This window comes from Nilaparvata lugens, chromosome 10 (assembly GCF_014356525.2).
Source record: "Nilaparvata lugens isolate BPH chromosome 10, ASM1435652v1, whole genome shotgun sequence".
In the NCBI taxonomy this organism is placed as follows: Eukaryota; Metazoa; Arthropoda; class Insecta; order Hemiptera; family Delphacidae; genus Nilaparvata; species Nilaparvata lugens.
Window position 1 is genome coordinate 20,176,363 of NC_052513.1, and position 16,953 is coordinate 20,193,315.

The following is a 16,953-nucleotide window of genomic DNA, read 5'->3' on the forward strand; positions in this document are numbered from 1 at the left end:
ATATCTTTTGTCTCGCATATCCCACAATGGAACATGCTCTTGAAACAAACTTATCAACTTTTCATTGTACATAGTTACAACTTCATAAAACAGAACAACTTCAAAAAAAACAAACGACTGTAAAACGATTTTAGGTTAGGAACACTTATTTGTCTCTGCTCGACTAGTTAGTTCGGCCGGATAGAGCCGGAAAATCCCATTCAATTCGGATCGAAAAATTGATCGGCCGGAAACGGATGTGCACGACCGTATGAACCTGTTGCAATGGACGATCATCTATTGCTTTCTTTGTTGGGGGATCGTTCGGACGAGTTGGGTAGTTTTCGGCCGATGCCAGTTCGGACGAAAACGGTTCTAGTGGACGGGGCCCACCTTAGCCGAACCCACAACTATGATCACATTGAATGTGTGTATGTGCAAGTGCACGTCAGATCATACATGAGCCGAAAAACAAAATTTGGAAAGAGCCATTGAAACACGTTGTGACTTGTCTGTAGCTGCAACCAGCAAGTGCACGCGTTCAGTGTGAGTGTTCCTATTGCTCTATCCACATTTTGTTTCTCATCTGCGCGCTTGGTCATGCATCGTCTATAGTGAGGTCCACGTTATAATGACTGTATTTGATCAACTTTGGTTTTGCTATCCTAAGCAATCATTCGACAAAGCCGGTGGTACTATCCTTTTCTAGGTCCACAACGATACCAATTATGTTTTTGACAGTATAGAAATATAATTAATTGATGTAGAGAATCGGCATCGCTATTCTTCTATCTTCATCCACTGCCATTATAACGTAGACCTCACTATAGCTTGCACTTGCACATTTATGCCTCCAATTTACAGTGTTCCCAGAACGTACATACCCTTACGTTTGTGTAAATTTAAGCATCTACGTTGTGAAAATAATTAAGGACTGAAAATTTTGTGGAGTGAACAACTACAAGACTCAACCTATTTCGGACTATGTGTAACCTTATCTGAATTTGGGAAAGGAATAGTACAAGGTTACCTTATTTTTTCTCTCCCTATCATTTTTGATTATGTACTTGTTGTATGAATCAATAAAGAATAAAGTGATAATTATTATTAAACGAAAATCCGAATTAAATGCTGTAATTCACCCCGAAGACTTATGCTTCTGCAAATATTGACAACAGGGTAAACAGCTATAGTGTGGTCCACCTTATAATGGCAGTGGATAAAGATAGAAGAATAGCGATGCCGATTCTCTGCATTAAGTAATTATACTTTTACACTGTCAAAAACATAATTGGCATCATTGTGGACCCAGAAAAGGATAGTACCACCGGATTTGTCGAATGATAGACAATGATAGCAAAACCAAAGTTGATCAAATACTGTCATTATAACGTGGACCTCACTGTAGATGGAAATTCGATGAGCGCTACTATTCAAAAATTATTTGTCAGCCCGGGAATCGAACCCAGTACCTCCTTATTGCCGGTCAGGAATGCTTACCTTTACACCAAACTGACAATCTCTGGATAGCAGCGCTCATTTTATACGAAACCATAGTGGCCAGCCAGTCTACAGATGGAAATTACTGAGATATTGCAACTATTCAAATGCTAATGAATTGATGAATATTATTAAACGAACATCCAAATTAAATGCTGTAATTCACCCCGAAGACTTCTACAAATATTGACAACAGTGTTTACCCTGTCAATATTTGCAGTAGCAGAAGTCTTCGGGGTGAATAACAGCATTTAATTTGGATTTTCGTTTAATAATAATTATCAATTCTGAAATAAAAACACATAGATGTTGTCAGTTTTCTACACTTTAATTTGGTACACGACCATGGTTTCGTGACCACACAGGTCACATTTTCAAGCTGACTAAAACTAAAACGGACATATTGGGCTGTTCAAAATAATACATGGTAGCCAACTTAACCTAAAGAAATAAAATAGCCTACTAAATAATTTGATGCATTGAGACAATAATAAATGGTGAGTTTCATAATCTAATAATGTTTAAAAATTCCAAAATATATTTTTTAGTAGAATTGAATAAATATATTAATCTATGAAACTAAACAGAAAGAAAGAATAATCATGTAGCCTAAGTAAGTTTGAAAGTTGGGAAAACAGCTGAGAGGAGTGAATGTAGTCTGTTTACCATTGAATTTAGGATCGAAGTTAAAGAATTCCCACCGTTAGATTAATGGAAAACACAAAGAACTTGAAAATTAAAAGAACTAACCCTATTTTTAAAAGCAATGGAAATCCAAAAAATCATTGGATGTCCAAACAGTGACAACCTTAACGAACAGTTGGAATTTGTTAACTGCTACATTAGTAAAATGGTTTTAAGAAGTAACTAAGCAAACACAATAGTCACCTCACAACAATAACTGTACAACACACAATAGAAGGATTAGATTTTTTCTGATAATTTAAGATCTGCTGTAGAATAAATATTGTACTTGTAGTTGGAAAATTTATGTACTTCTTAGTCATTCAGGTTATAGTGTGATTAGAGCTAGCATAATCATTCATTCATTTGCCATCCATTCAATTTATTCAATTAGACCATCAAACCACATTTCCTAAAATATCAGCTTCACAGTTTTTAATATGACTTATCTTTTTGACTTATCTTGAGATTAAAATTATTTATAGGATTAGTTCTTTTAATTTTCAAGTTCTTTATGTTTTTAATTACTTTAACTATAAGGATTCTTTCATTTCAATCTCACATTCATTGAAATAGGTTATATTTACAATTTTAATTGGAATGGTAAACAGACTACATTCACCCCTCTCAGCTGTTCCCTAACTCCCAACTTACTTAGGCTACATGATTATTCTTTCTGATTAGTTTCATAGATTAATATATTTATTCAATTCTACTTAATTATTTATAGGGTTAGTTCTTTTAATTTTCAAGTTCTTTGTGTTTTCCATTAATCTAACGGTGGGAATTCTTTAACTTCGATCCTAAATTCAATGGTAAACAGACTACATTCACTCCTCTCAGCTGTTTTCCCAACTTTCAAACTTACTTAGGCTACATGATTATTCTTTCTTTCTGTTTAGTTTCATAGATTAATATATTTATTCAATTCTACTAAAAAATATATTTTGGAATTTTTAAACATTATTAGATTATGAAACTCACCATTTATTATTGTCTCAATGCATCAAATTATTTAGTAGGCTATTTTATTTCTTTAGGTTAAGTTGGCTACCATGTATTATTTTGAACAGCCCAATATGTCCGTTTTAGTTTTAGTCAGCTTGAAAATGTGACCTGTGTGGTCACGAAACCATGGTCGTGTACCAAATTAAAGTGTAGAAAACTGACAACATCTATGTGTTTTTATTTCATCATGGAACGTTTCTACAACATCGACCACAACTCAGTTGAAGTTTTAATTATCAATTCATTAGCATTTGAATAATTGCAATATCTCAGTAATTTCCATTTGTAAGAATAAAGTGGCTGGCCTTATCATTGCGTTGAAAATAAATCGTATTCTGTTGTAGCACACTTCACTACTTGTAGAAGCTAATTTTGCCTGAATCATGGCTGTAATTCATTGAAATTATCAACTTTTGACAACCTTTTATCAACTTTTTTAGGTGTTGACAACTTCGGGCTGGAACCCACCACCCGGATACCGTAAGATGCACGGCGATCTGATGTACTTGTATGTGGTGACAATGGAGGAGAAACACTACCATATCACCGCCTGTGCTCGCGGCTTCTTTCTCAACCAGTGAGTGCTCTCTTTCCAACATTTCAGCCAAATCTGAGATTGAAAATCGATTAATTTCACATCTAACTGATCTTAAGAACAAGGCTTTCGCACCTTAATAACCCTGACCCTGAATGTTTCTTCCTCAACCAGTGAGGATTAGTCAAACCAATCCTCTTCAAATTCCAACACATATGAACCATTATATAGATAGTCTGTTGGCCAACGAAATTGACTCTTTTCTTTGGCTCAACTCACACTTACTTACGCGACTCACGTCGAGAAGAGACTGCGCGACTTTAGCCTCTTCTCGACGCAGCATGTGTTTTAAAATGGTGACGTCGCGGAGACTAGAATCGACTGGTCTGAGTGTCACCATTTGGAAACACATGCTGCGTCGAGAAGAGGCTAAAGTCGCAGTCTCTTCTCGACCTGAGTCGCGTAAGTGAGTTGATCCTTTGTCGTTTTTTTAGGATATAACAGGATAACATTGAAAGTGCATAAGATAAACTATGTATAGTATCTATTATTACAAAAATGACAAAGTATCTGTTGCATGTAATCATTAAGGGCTAAAACACACCAGGCGTTCTTTTCTGACGAGTCGGCATGACAGGTCAGGAAACTCTCCGATTGGCTCCGATCAGTCAATTGGAGAGCTTCCTATCCTGTCGTGCCGTGCCGACTCGTCTGAAAAAACGCCTGATGTGTATCGGCCCTAACTCAATGCAACTTGGACTATTGAAGCAAAAGAAGGTGGGTAGTGGAATTTTTGTGTATTAGGAAATAGAAATCGGTTAAAGTCAGTTTATCATTGCTCGGTGGGGTCACACATCACTTTTATTATGGGCAGCGAGAGAAATTAACCTTCAGCAAATTTTCATTTGCCAAAATCAAGTGCCACTGCGTTCTATGTTGAGTTAGCATCCGCAAATTTAGTGTAAGGATTATTTTATTGAGATGGAGATACTGAGTGTTAAACTGTCTCTATAAAGTGTGTCTATGCTAGAAGGTTCTTACACCAGATTATGAACAGGAAACATGACTATAAATACATTGCATAAGAGCGTTTTTACTTTCCTTGCCCTATTACCATAGGTAAGGAAAGTATTGCTTTCCAAAAAAAATTAAGGTACCCTAATTTCAAGTTTTCTATACGTTTCAAGGACCCCTGAGTACAAAAACATGATTTTTGGGTGTTGGTCTGTGTGTGTGTATGTGTGTGTATGTGTGTGTGTGTGTGTGTATGTCTGTGAACACGATAACTCCATTCCTAATTAACCGATTGACTTGAAATTTTAAACTTAAGGTCCTTATACCATGAGGATCCGACAATAAAAAATTCAATAAAATTCAATTCAAGATGGCGGAAAAAATGGCGGATAATCACTAAAAAATCATGTTTTTCACGGTTTTCTCGAAAACGGCTCTAACGATTTTCTTCAAATTTATACCATGGATAGTTATTTATAAGCCCTATCAACTGACATGAGTCTCATTTCTGGGAAAATTCCAGGAGCTCCGTATTATTATTGAGAAAAATGGCGAATAATCACTAAAAAACCATGTTTTTCACGGTTTTCTCGAAAACGGCTCTAACGATTTTCTTCAAATTTATACCATGGATAGCTATTCATAAGCCCTATCAACTGACATGAATCTCATTTCTGGGAAAATTTCAGGAGCACTGTAATATTATTGAGAAAAATGGCGGATAATCACTAAAAAACCATGTTTTTCACGGTTTTCTCGAAAACGGCTCTAACGATTTCCTTCAAATTTATACCATGGATAGCTATTCATAAGCATTATCAACTGACATGAGTCTCATTTCTGAGAAAATTTCAGGAGCTCCGTAATATTATTGAGAAAAATGGCGGATAATCATTAAAAAACCATGTTTTTCACGGTTTTCTCAAAAACGGCTCCAACGATTTTCTTCAAATTTATACCATGGATGGCTATTTATGAGCCCTATCAACTGACATGAGTCTCATTTCTGGGAAAATTTCAGGAGCTCCGTAATATTATTGAGAAAAATGGCGGATAATCACTAAAAAACCATGTTTTTCACGGTTTTCTCGAAAAAGGCTCCAACGATTATTTTCAAATTCATACCCTGTATAGTCATTTATCTGCTCTATTAACTGGAATGAGTCTCATTTCTGGAAAACTAATGTGGGTCCACCCCATCCTTGAGAAATGGACTTTGTAGCCTCCTTCTCGTGCATGAGGTAGGTAGGTAGAGCAGTTCATAAAAAGAACACATAGTCGAGATATTTCATCTGTAGAACAGCTGCTTTGACGACTTTTAAAAAATATCGAATTTCACAATTTACACAAAGGAAAAAGTACTCTGAAAACAATTATGCACATACACAGAAGTCTGATCGTAGTTTCAAATATGTTGCCGCCAATCATCATTATGTTATTCCCCTAAATCATTCTCCTTTAAGAATGAGGCTTATAGTTCAATGAGCAAGGAAAGTTGTGTGAGTGTACCACACTAGATTTTTTCTGAGTACCATCGATTGATTACCACTGAATACCGCTCAATCTTTATTTGTTTTACAAAAAAGAGCTATTAGAACAATTATTTGTAATGTGCCTCCTTTAACTAACTGTAAACCGTTAAATAAATGAATAAATGAATAAACCGCTGTTCATTAGATTGGGAGTAATGAGCTTTCCTTGTATTTTTATGTTTAATTGTCTGTTTTTTGTAAAGTCAAAACTACATTTATTCTCAACTCATGACAACATTCATTCTTATAACACAAGGAATATTTCGAATCTAAGGAATGAGTTCTGCTCTTACAAATTCAGTCATTTGAGATTTAAGGCCTTTTCAGTAAAGTTTTATAATCATTTACCACCAAATATTCAAGGTTTGACACTCAGGGAATTTAAACAAAGAATTGAGATTTTTTTATAAAAATATGTTTTTATAGTGTAGATAAAATATTTCAATGTTGACATGGAGTCTATCTAGATTTTTAGGTAATTGCTTATGATCTATGATCTCAAATATAGTTTGTAATATTGTCGTAGCCGATACAAATTGTAAAGTGTTTGTCTGTGGCAATAAATTGATTTTGATATTTGATATTGATTATCTTGTTTGGAGAAAACACTAGTTATTTTTGGTAAAAAGATACCAGGTACTACCAATTCAGTTGAGGGAAATTCCAAATTTAAGCGTAGAAAGTATTCATCAATGAGAATTCAGTAAGGAAGTAGAAAGTAATGAATGAGTGTTTTATAGTCTGAATGACTATTTTAACTTGAAGACAGAGACTAATTTAATAAATTTTGAATTTTTACAAAAAATTCAAGAAACATCGTTAGTGTGTTGCATTTTGCAAGCACCTTGACTTGTCTGGCGATGTTCTGACCAACCAGACGTTATGTACATCTATCTTTTTTCAAATTTTAGAAATAAGTCCAATATTTCTCAAGTTTTTAATTTATTGTGATACATTCTGTCATTCATTTAAGTATAAAATCATCCTTCAAAATTCAAAATTTTCAAATCATTATTCCTGGGCCGAAAATCAAGTGACGAAGTGTGATTACATAACCTTAACTTTTGGACAACATTAACATTTTTGGAGAGAAATAGTACAGGCTCAGCCTAGTTTTTCCTCCAATGTCATAATTGCATTATGATTATAGTGTTTATGAATTTTATCTATCTATTTCTCTTGACTTTCACTGCTTTCAATATAATATGTCGGCATTTCGAGCGAGTTCTCCATCCCACCAGTATTGTTTTAATCGAAGGTTTGTTGTGTTTCAGATCGACAGAAGAGGAGTTCAACCCTAAGCCGGCGTCTCCCAGCCACCTGAGCCACTCGCTGATTGAACTGCTGAACGGAGTGAGCTCGGCGTTCAAGCGCAACTTTGCTCTGCTGCAGAAGAAACGCACGCAACGCCATCCGTTTGAACGCGTCGCGACGCCCTACCAGATTTACCCGTGGGCGTCGCCGCATACTGAGCATACGGTCGACGCTATCAGGGCTGAGGATAGTGAGTCGGAGTTTTTATTTATTTAATTCAGACTGGGCTGACAATGGTTCGGTTGAATACAGCTATAGTGAGTTCCACGTTATAATGGCAGTGAAAAAGATAGCAAAACAACGTTGCAGATCCTCTGTCTTGTCATAGACGGTAGATTTAATTTTTAATTATTTAATTATTTCTCTGATTGCCAATGAATTGCAACCAGAAGAGTTTCTTGAAAAAACATATACATAATTATTATATACATACAAAAGAAAATTTTACAGGTTTATTGATTGATTGATTGATTGATTGATTGATTGAGTACTTTATTTATGTAGATTACAATATATACTGGCTTATACACTTATATACAATAGCTTACAATACAGCAAAGTTATAGATGAATTTACATAATATAGACTAAGAAAATAACTATTGAACTGTATATGATATGAAAAAGCAATTTGTAATATAATAACTATAGATAATAATCATATTGTTATGCATCTACATAAATTGGCGGAGCTTTGGACATATCAATGTCCATTCTTTGGGAAGAATATTAAAAATATCCTCCCCACTAACTCTCTACCAAAATTGATGTAATATTAACTGTTCATTCTCGTTTAAAATAATCAATTATCTTTTATTAAGCAAGAAATTATATTTTTCAATAATAAATTTTCATGATTAAGTTGAAATAGTCTGTTAATTATTAATTCTACATTGTTGAAATACGATCTGGCACCAGAGCAGGCGAGAAAGAGATAGCGCTATCCGCTTTGTTGAATGATAGACAAGGATAGCAATACCATTGCTAAACAAACACTGCCATTATAACGTGGACCTCACTATAGGTATCCAGCACCACACAGAATTCTCTCGTCTTTTTTGTAGCAGTAAGACAGCCTTACCTCAGCAGCGTGGAGTGTGGCAACATATGACATCACACTGTGGGACAACGCATGATAGCTCATACGGAGATATGCTCCAGTCTCAGCAGCATTGTCTTTCTACTGAGAAGGCTGATGTCTGAACTGCCAATTTCGGTGGTCAGACAGGCCTATTTTGCTTTTTTTCATTCGAGGATGAGTTATGGTTTGAAATTGTGGGGTCATGCATCTAGCACTTCTAAAGTGTTGTTAATTCAGAAGAGAGCGGTCCGGGTGATTTCTGGGGCGGGCTATCTCGATTACTGTAAGCCCCTTCTTTCTAAAAATGGCATTCTATCCGTCATTAATGAGTTCATCTACCAATGTTTGAAGGATGTACATCAGATACAGGATATGCTACCAAAAACAATGACATTCACAGTCACTTCACAAGAAACCGTGAGAGTATTTTATATATACACCAAGATGCTGACTTGAAAAGTCCAAGTCGAGCTACCCTGTGATAGGCTACAAATTCCATAACTTGCTACCAACTCAAGCTAGATCCTTGCCAAATGAACGTTTTCTCCAAGTACTTAGATCCTGCCTGGTTGATTGTGGATTCGTTTTACTCCGGATTTATTACTGCTGATCACAACACCCTAGTCAATTTAATATAATGTTTTTTTTTTGTCTATTAATACCCAAGTACAGGAGACCACTAAATTATCTGATCTAATTGTAAATTTGCTTTAACTGATCTGTTTTATTTATTATTGTCTATTGTTTGTATTGTACCTGTGCAATTTATTGTATGTTTCTTTAATGTGAATTGTGACTTGGCTATATGTAACTTCTATGTTCAACTGGCCCAATAAAAACTTGAACTTAAACACAGCTCTTCAGACTTCTCAGCAAGCATGAACAGTACTCGGCATAAAGTCAGCACCTTATTAACACTGGTTGGTTGGATATCCTTGTCTGTCATTAGACAAAGCAGATAGCTCTATCCTTTTCCACCACCGCACTGTTCCCAAATCGGTGGCTTATATTAAATACAATGACTAACAAAATATTTAATCTCAGTTATGGATAGGATATAATGTATTAATATCAGTGGCTTTATGACGTGAATAATTACGAGCAGAAAAACTCTGCTTTAGGGATAGCTTAGGAATAGAACTAAGCACTGGCTTTAGAAAGAACAGTTGGCTTTCCACTGAAATAGCGATAATTGCATCATGTAGAAATCGAATGCGTTGAAACTACAACTTCTAATTGCATAGTCAAACTTTTTATTTATTATTAAACAAAAATCCAATGTTAAATGTTGTAAACAACCCCGAAGACTTCTGCTACTGCAAATATTGTGACAACAGGGTTAACAGCTAGATGGAAATTCGATCCAAAAATTTATTTTTTTTTTCAAAGGCAACTCTTTACGAATATTTTAATCCCAGGTGATTTATTTACCAGCCCGGGAATTAAACTCGGTACCTCCTAATTGCTATTTTTATTGAATTGATTTGTTCGAAAATGCATTTTGCGTGATAATGGGTAATCTTTTTGTGGTAGCGTTTTCGTCGAAACTGGGCTATGAGGAGCATATTCCGGGGCAGACGCGCGACTGGAATGAGGAACTGCAAACGACAAGAGAGCTGCCACGCAAGAACCTGCCTGAGCGGCTGCTAAGGGAACGCGCCATTTTCAAGGTAAACTTGGTCATTCAATCAAGTGTTTTCTAAACTAATTATAATTATGTTGTTTATTGATTCATGTGGGTGCAAATGATTGGGCGGTGACTTCAGTATTACAGCAATCTATAGCCTCCTGATAAATTCATAAATAAATTCTTTATTTGTCCAAGAACAATATGAAATAAGAAGGGTAAGGTCGATGTTATAATGGCAGTGGAAAAGATAGGAGAACAGCGTTGCCGATTATTTGCCTTCTATACAGGATAGCTATTATAATATGGTACATATTTCATTTTCTGTCATATGAAATAATGGTATTGATTTTTCTGTCAATATTTGAGCTCTCCAATACCAAACAGTAGTGTTCATTTGTCAACTCTCATAAACAACAACGATATCCATTTCTCTACTATGTGTGAAAACTTCTATAAAATTCAATATTTTTCATTTTTCTGCCTTTGAACACTCCCATAAATAGCAACTATGTTATTTTGTGAACTCTCCCATAAGAAACAATGGTATTCTTCTCTAATGGTTTAATGTTGTTTCAGGTGCACAGTGACTTTGTGGCGGGCGCTACGCGCGGCGCAATGGCAGTGATTGATGGCAATGTGATGGCGATCAACCCGGGCGAAGAGGCAAAGATGCAGATGTTTATCTGGAACAACATATTCTTTTCGTTGGGTTTCGATGTGCGCGATCACTACAAGCAGTTGGGTGGCGATGCTGCTGCTTTTGTCGCTCCGGTGAGTAGAGAGAGAGAGACAACATTTCCTTGTAGATTGATATAAAACGTTTATAGTAGAAATAAAAACAGAGATGCAAAATGGTCCATTTGAGATTCTCTTCAAAATGCCAACCTTGGTTGAACGGAATGCATTGATGCTATTTATAGATAATGCCAAAGAGAAACTGTTAGCATTATCATAGATGAAAATAGCATAATTATCTTTACTTTACTTTACTTGTTCGTCATATGAAACTGCATTAAGGGAGCAACGCTCCCGCAGTATATGACACGTCAAAGTGTAATACAATATATTACTACTATCCTTCATCTTTCGACATAACAATACAAATACAAATAAATTTCATTCCCATTAATATACAAATAAACAATCCAATCAATAGAATGTACATAATATTCAAAAATACAATATATGAAATTTACTACAAATATAAATAAATTGCATTTTTTTGGAAATTAACCTACTCAACTATGGGAAACCCATGTTCTAGAGCAGGTGTCGCAGTAATAAAATCAAATTTTGAGTGGGTGTGCAAATACATTGGGTAAGTGAGCTCACATATTGTTCGAAATTATGTTTTCTATATTATGTCTTCCAGTTGTTGTGATCCAGTTTTTAACGGCGCATTTAAATTTTCTTGAGTTTTCTATTATATTGATGTGTACAGGAAGTAAATTGTGGAGTGTTGGTGCTGGGTGGTTGAAGTGTCGTTGATATATTGCCTTCTTAGCCACGTTCCTTATAAGAAGGTTTCTGTTTCTTGTGTTATGACTGTGGTTCCTATGTTGAAAGCTTTCCGGGTTTTTGTGTAGTCTGCAAATTATTTCCAAGCAGTAGAGCTGTCTTATGTCCATCACACCAAACTCATTGTAGAGCTGGTCTGACGGATAACGGAGTGGTCTCTGCTTGATGATCTTCATTATTAGTTATTGCACTTTTAAGACGGGGTCAAGGTGCACGTAGTTTGTTCCCCCCATCCTACAATCAAATAGGTAAGCAGATACTGCACTAAGGAATAGTAGACCATCTTCATGCACTTCTCATCAATCAATGTTCTCAACATTTTAATAACAGTCAAGAGAACACAACAGATTTCACATAACATACATCAACCAACAAGGAAGTCTGCCAATCTGTAAGGACACAATACGATAAGGAATTCCCTAAGTGTTTTTTGAACTCCTTAAAGCCCTCAATTTCTCTTATGTGAGATGGAATTGAATTGAATATTTTCATTCCCATATACAACGGGCCACTCTCCAGCAGACTAAGTCTATGAGGTGGGTAAACAAAGCCTCTAAGTTGTGTATTATTAAAGCTTGGCATCAGCTGATTAAAAGTGAATTGCTCATGTTCGCGGCGCGTATATCTGTACGCACCTTAATATATAAATAGCAGAAGCCGTCAGCAATTTTTTCTCTTTAAAATAAGGCTTTTGCTGGTGGTGCCTGAAAAATTATTTTACTTTATATTTTACGGTTAGTGAAGTTTTTATGTAACTACAATTTTAGTTAGCTTGAAGATAAGTGGTTTTGTTAAACTCAGGACGAGACCATAGGGTATTCACAATGTTGTTTAGCCAGCTAAAGTGCTATTTGCTAACTGTGGATTGTGAACGCTCCATCTAAAACCAACTGCTATAAGCAAACTGCAATAGTGTTCCAAGCGGATAATTTGTGTAACTCAAAGTTTATAACCTCACTTTTGCTACCAAATATGATCGCCGTTTTAACAAAGTTAGCAGACTCAAACCTGCGCTATCTGCGATCTCGTCTATTTTTTTCTAATGTACTACTATAGCATTGAGTTAACACAGACTTAGCAAATAGCAGGAGTTAGCGAATAGCTCGACTTTCAATTTCAATTTCATTTATTGCCAATTAGAATATTCAAAACATATTACAAACTCTTTTTAATATTGTCACCTGGTCATATGGAACATATATTTGAATCATATATTTATCTCATATTGATCAGGATTTTAGAGTTTTAATTTAGAAAAGTTTAATGAACAGTGTTTTTGTCTTTGAACAATTTTTGTCATCGACAGAAAGATTGTTTATTTCATTTGTTGTCAAAATTAATGTAGCTTCTCTTTTGTTTTTAATAACAAACGTGCCGCTTGTGCGACAGATAAAAATATGTACTTGAGATGGCTTTCATGTTTGGCATTGACTGAGTTATATTTAATACCCAAAATTTTTCTTTTGGTCGGTGTGAGCTCGTTCGTTAGGACTGTGAGTAAAGTCCGGCTGTTCTGGTGAAGGGGATAGATTTTGCTCTTGTTTTATAATACAATTTTCCTGTCGCAGTTCGGGCAGTTTAAAGAGAATTGTATTATTGAATAGGACGGGATCTGAACCCATTTCATTAGATCAGTTATTTTGATTTTTAATTAATAATTAACGCCACAAAATACCAGTGGATGCCAAAGTGGGAAGCTTTTTCAAAAAGGTAGGTGACTACTGAATCATTGTTCTTAAATTTTTCATAACCACAAACATTGAATCCTCATTAGCAGCAAGCGAGTGTTTCCCAATTAATTCATATAAAATATTGTTTTATAATCAAATTAATCTTTTTGTTCAAATGTAAATATGTTAAAGACTCATTAAAGTTCTAGTTATTCTCTTCATTTCTTGTATTCATAGTTCTTTTCCCCTCACATATTTGGTTTGTAAGCACATCTTCCTTACAATATGACATATCATTAAAAACATAATTACTCATACATATACTTGAATAAAATTAAAATAAAATATAAAATCTAGGCATCACCAGCAAAAGAAAATCTTTGCCCGCTGACTTAGCCAGCTAACTCCAACATTGTGAATACCCCTCATATTTTTCAGGCGTTTTCAGACGAGTCGGCAGGGGAGGAAGATCTCCGATTGGCTGATTGGATTGGCGTTCGGGAATTAGCTGATAATCAGCCAATCAGAGAGCTTCCTCCTCTGCCCGCTTGTCTGAAAACGCCTAATATGGTATCACTCTTAGACTTATTTACGTGCATTTTGTAATGTATGAATGCTTGGCAAATAAATTTCAAGTTGTATATAATTTGTTGCAGCGAAACGACTTGCAAGGCGTGCGAGTGTACAGCGCCGTAGACCTGGGAGGCCTCTACACACTGGGCACTGTGGTCATTGACTACCGCGGCTATAGGGTCACTGCACAGTCCATCATACCTGGCATCCTTGAGAGAGAGCAGGAGCAGTCTGTTGTCTATGGATCCATAGACTTTGGCAAAACGGTCATATCGCATCAGAAGTACATGGATTTGGTGAGTTGAGTACTATTGTTAAATTATAGGAGAGTTTACACATTAGCAGGGAAATGAGTGCAATTATATTCTATGGGAGTGTTCACACATTGGAAAAAAGATGTATTCGCATCAGAAGTATATGGATGCACTTGGATTTCATTCAAAGAGTCAGGCCTAGTTTCTTGGACACTTATTGAAATTAATGAACCATCAAATCTAAAGATCAAGTGAGAGAGTAACGCTTTTATTACACCAAAGTAAGGTCCACATTATAATAGCAGTATTTGATTAACATTAGTGTTGCTATACTTGTCTGTCATTCAACAAAGCAGATAGCGTTATCCCTTTCTACCTCGGCAACGTTGCCAGATCGTTTTTAACAATGTAGAAATATAATAAACAGAATTTTGAATCTTATGAAAATTTATTGTTTGATCATGAAAATATATTTTCTTGACGAATAAAATGTAATTTATCATTTTAAAGAAGAATGAACAGTTAATGGACCATATGAATAAAACCAGAGCAAATGCTCATGAGCAAAAGCATTGAGCATAAGGTTTTGCTCATGAGCAAAAGGTAGAAGCAAAAGCATTTGCTCATTTTGATATGAGCTACTCTTACCTTACTATATACTCTTACCTTATGCTCCTGAACTCTGGAGCAAATGCTCACGTATTTTAAAGATTTTCCATCAGCTGATTCGCTTTTGTAGCCTTAAAACCTATATGACTAACTGATGAATAAGCCACCAAAACCCTCAAATCAGACTGTAATAAACAAAAGAATCTTACATATAAAGCCCCCAAAATTCTAACTGAAATAAAGAAATAAGAATAAATAAAAACCAAATCCTTAAATAAATAAAGAACACGAATAAGACCATATCCCCTAATTTCAATATAACCCCTGCTAAAATTATAGAACCAGTAGAAGGAGCTTCAACATGAGCCTTTGGTAACCATAAATGAAAAAAAATAAAGGCAACTTAACTAAAAAGGAAAAAATAAAAAAAAAAACCAATACAAATTTAATAATTCTAAATGTATACCTAAATATAAATAACCAAATAAATTGTTTAATCTCAAAATTAATAATAATAAAGGTAAGGAACTAAATAAAGTATAAAAAAAATATAGACTTGAAACACTCGTTCAGGTTGATAACCCCACCATAAATTACTAAAAATACAGGAAAACTACATTCAAAATAAAAATAAAAATTAAAAAATCTTAATCTTAAAAAACATAAAAACAAAAATAAAACTATAATTAATATAATAAACTTTAAATAAGAAAAATATAACTTTTAAATTCAATAAACTAAACAAACTTAAAATAAAAAGTCAAAAAGTTAGAAATATCAAAAAATAAGAATATTTATCTATACCAAGACTAAAGCTAATAAAACTAAAAAAATCATAAAATTCATATTTAGATAAACACTATAAATAAAAAAAAATATATATATAATTATATAAAAATCAATTTTTAATCTAATAGGGTCAAAAAAAAGGTACTCTTTAATTTTATAAAAATTAGAATGAACTAAAACCTAAGAAATCAAAATTCTTTATGCTATTACAAAATTTTATAAAAAGATAAGCTAAATTAAAGCTATTGGGCCCATAACTCAATTATGATATTAATCTCTTTTTAATTAAATTAAATATATCTAAAATAATTTTTATTAGAATAATTTTGTTCCTCCTTTATTTCTCTGGAATCTCGGTTTTTTCTAAACCTTATATTCAAATATGATTTTAAATTGCAAATTTAAAGGTGAATGTGTTTTCTAAGGGATTTATATTCAAAAAATTAATATTATAGGAAATACTATTAAATTTAGAATAGGAAAAGATTTAGCTGTATGGTTCTTAAAATTTTTCTTTTTGTATTTATAGCTCACGGAAGTGCTAAATATGCAAACAGGGGGCACCGCTTGTGTTTGCGTCGTCTGCTCTGTTTTCTATTTTTTTATGAATACAGTTTTAGGTTAGTTGAGTTTAGAATTTTGAAATAATAGCGTGAAAAAATGTCATCTCTATAATAATTTCAGCATATTCTTATAATATCAATAGCCTTCTTATAATCGTCTACACTCTCATATTCTTAAATGCCTATTTTCTATTTTGTGATGGCTATCTTTATAACAGGTAGCTTTTGTATTTATTCTTTTGTAGGAATAATGGTGATATATATCATGAGTGAATCTAAAAAGAGTTTTATAGTTCTACACTATTGGTTGTGATAGTATCTGGTATAGTTTCCTCTTCCTCATACGAATTAGTTGAGCCATTTTACTAAGCTGCTCTAGACTAGACTCACATTTTTTGAAGCATTTGCTTCAAAAGTTGAGCAAATGCTCTAGCTTATTCATACAATTTTGAGCAAAAGCTTTTACTTTTGAGCAAATGCTCAAACTATTTTTTTGATGAGCATGAGCAAAAGGTTTTGCTCACGTTTATTCATAGAAAATGAAGCAAATGCTCTATATTTTAGAAGTATGAGCAAATGTTCAACTTTATTCATATGGGCCATTATTACTCTACAGGAGTCAAAGAATCGGTAACGCTGTTCTCCATCATTATAACGTGGACCTCACTATAGAATAAAATGCTACTTGCGGAGTAAATAAT

The 16,953-nt window shown here is 34.3% G+C and overlaps 1 protein-coding gene across 2 annotated transcripts in view; it reads left to right on the top strand.

The window, feature by feature from the left end:
* LOC111048437 (clustered mitochondria protein homolog) overlaps positions 1 to 16,953 on the top strand; it is a 77,674-nt gene that overhangs the window by 27,029 nt on the left and 33,692 nt on the right. For both annotated transcript variants that reach the window (XM_039436518.1, XM_039436519.1), the window contains exons 6-10: positions 3,612 to 3,748; positions 7,527 to 7,756; positions 10,180 to 10,316; positions 10,853 to 11,047; positions 14,121 to 14,333. In XM_039436518.1, the coding sequence (XP_039292452.1) occupies positions 3,612 to 3,748; positions 7,527 to 7,756; positions 10,180 to 10,316; positions 10,853 to 11,047; positions 14,121 to 14,333 (912 nt within the window). The remainder of the gene's footprint in view (positions 1 to 3,611; positions 3,749 to 7,526; positions 7,757 to 10,179; positions 10,317 to 10,852; positions 11,048 to 14,120; positions 14,334 to 16,953) is intronic.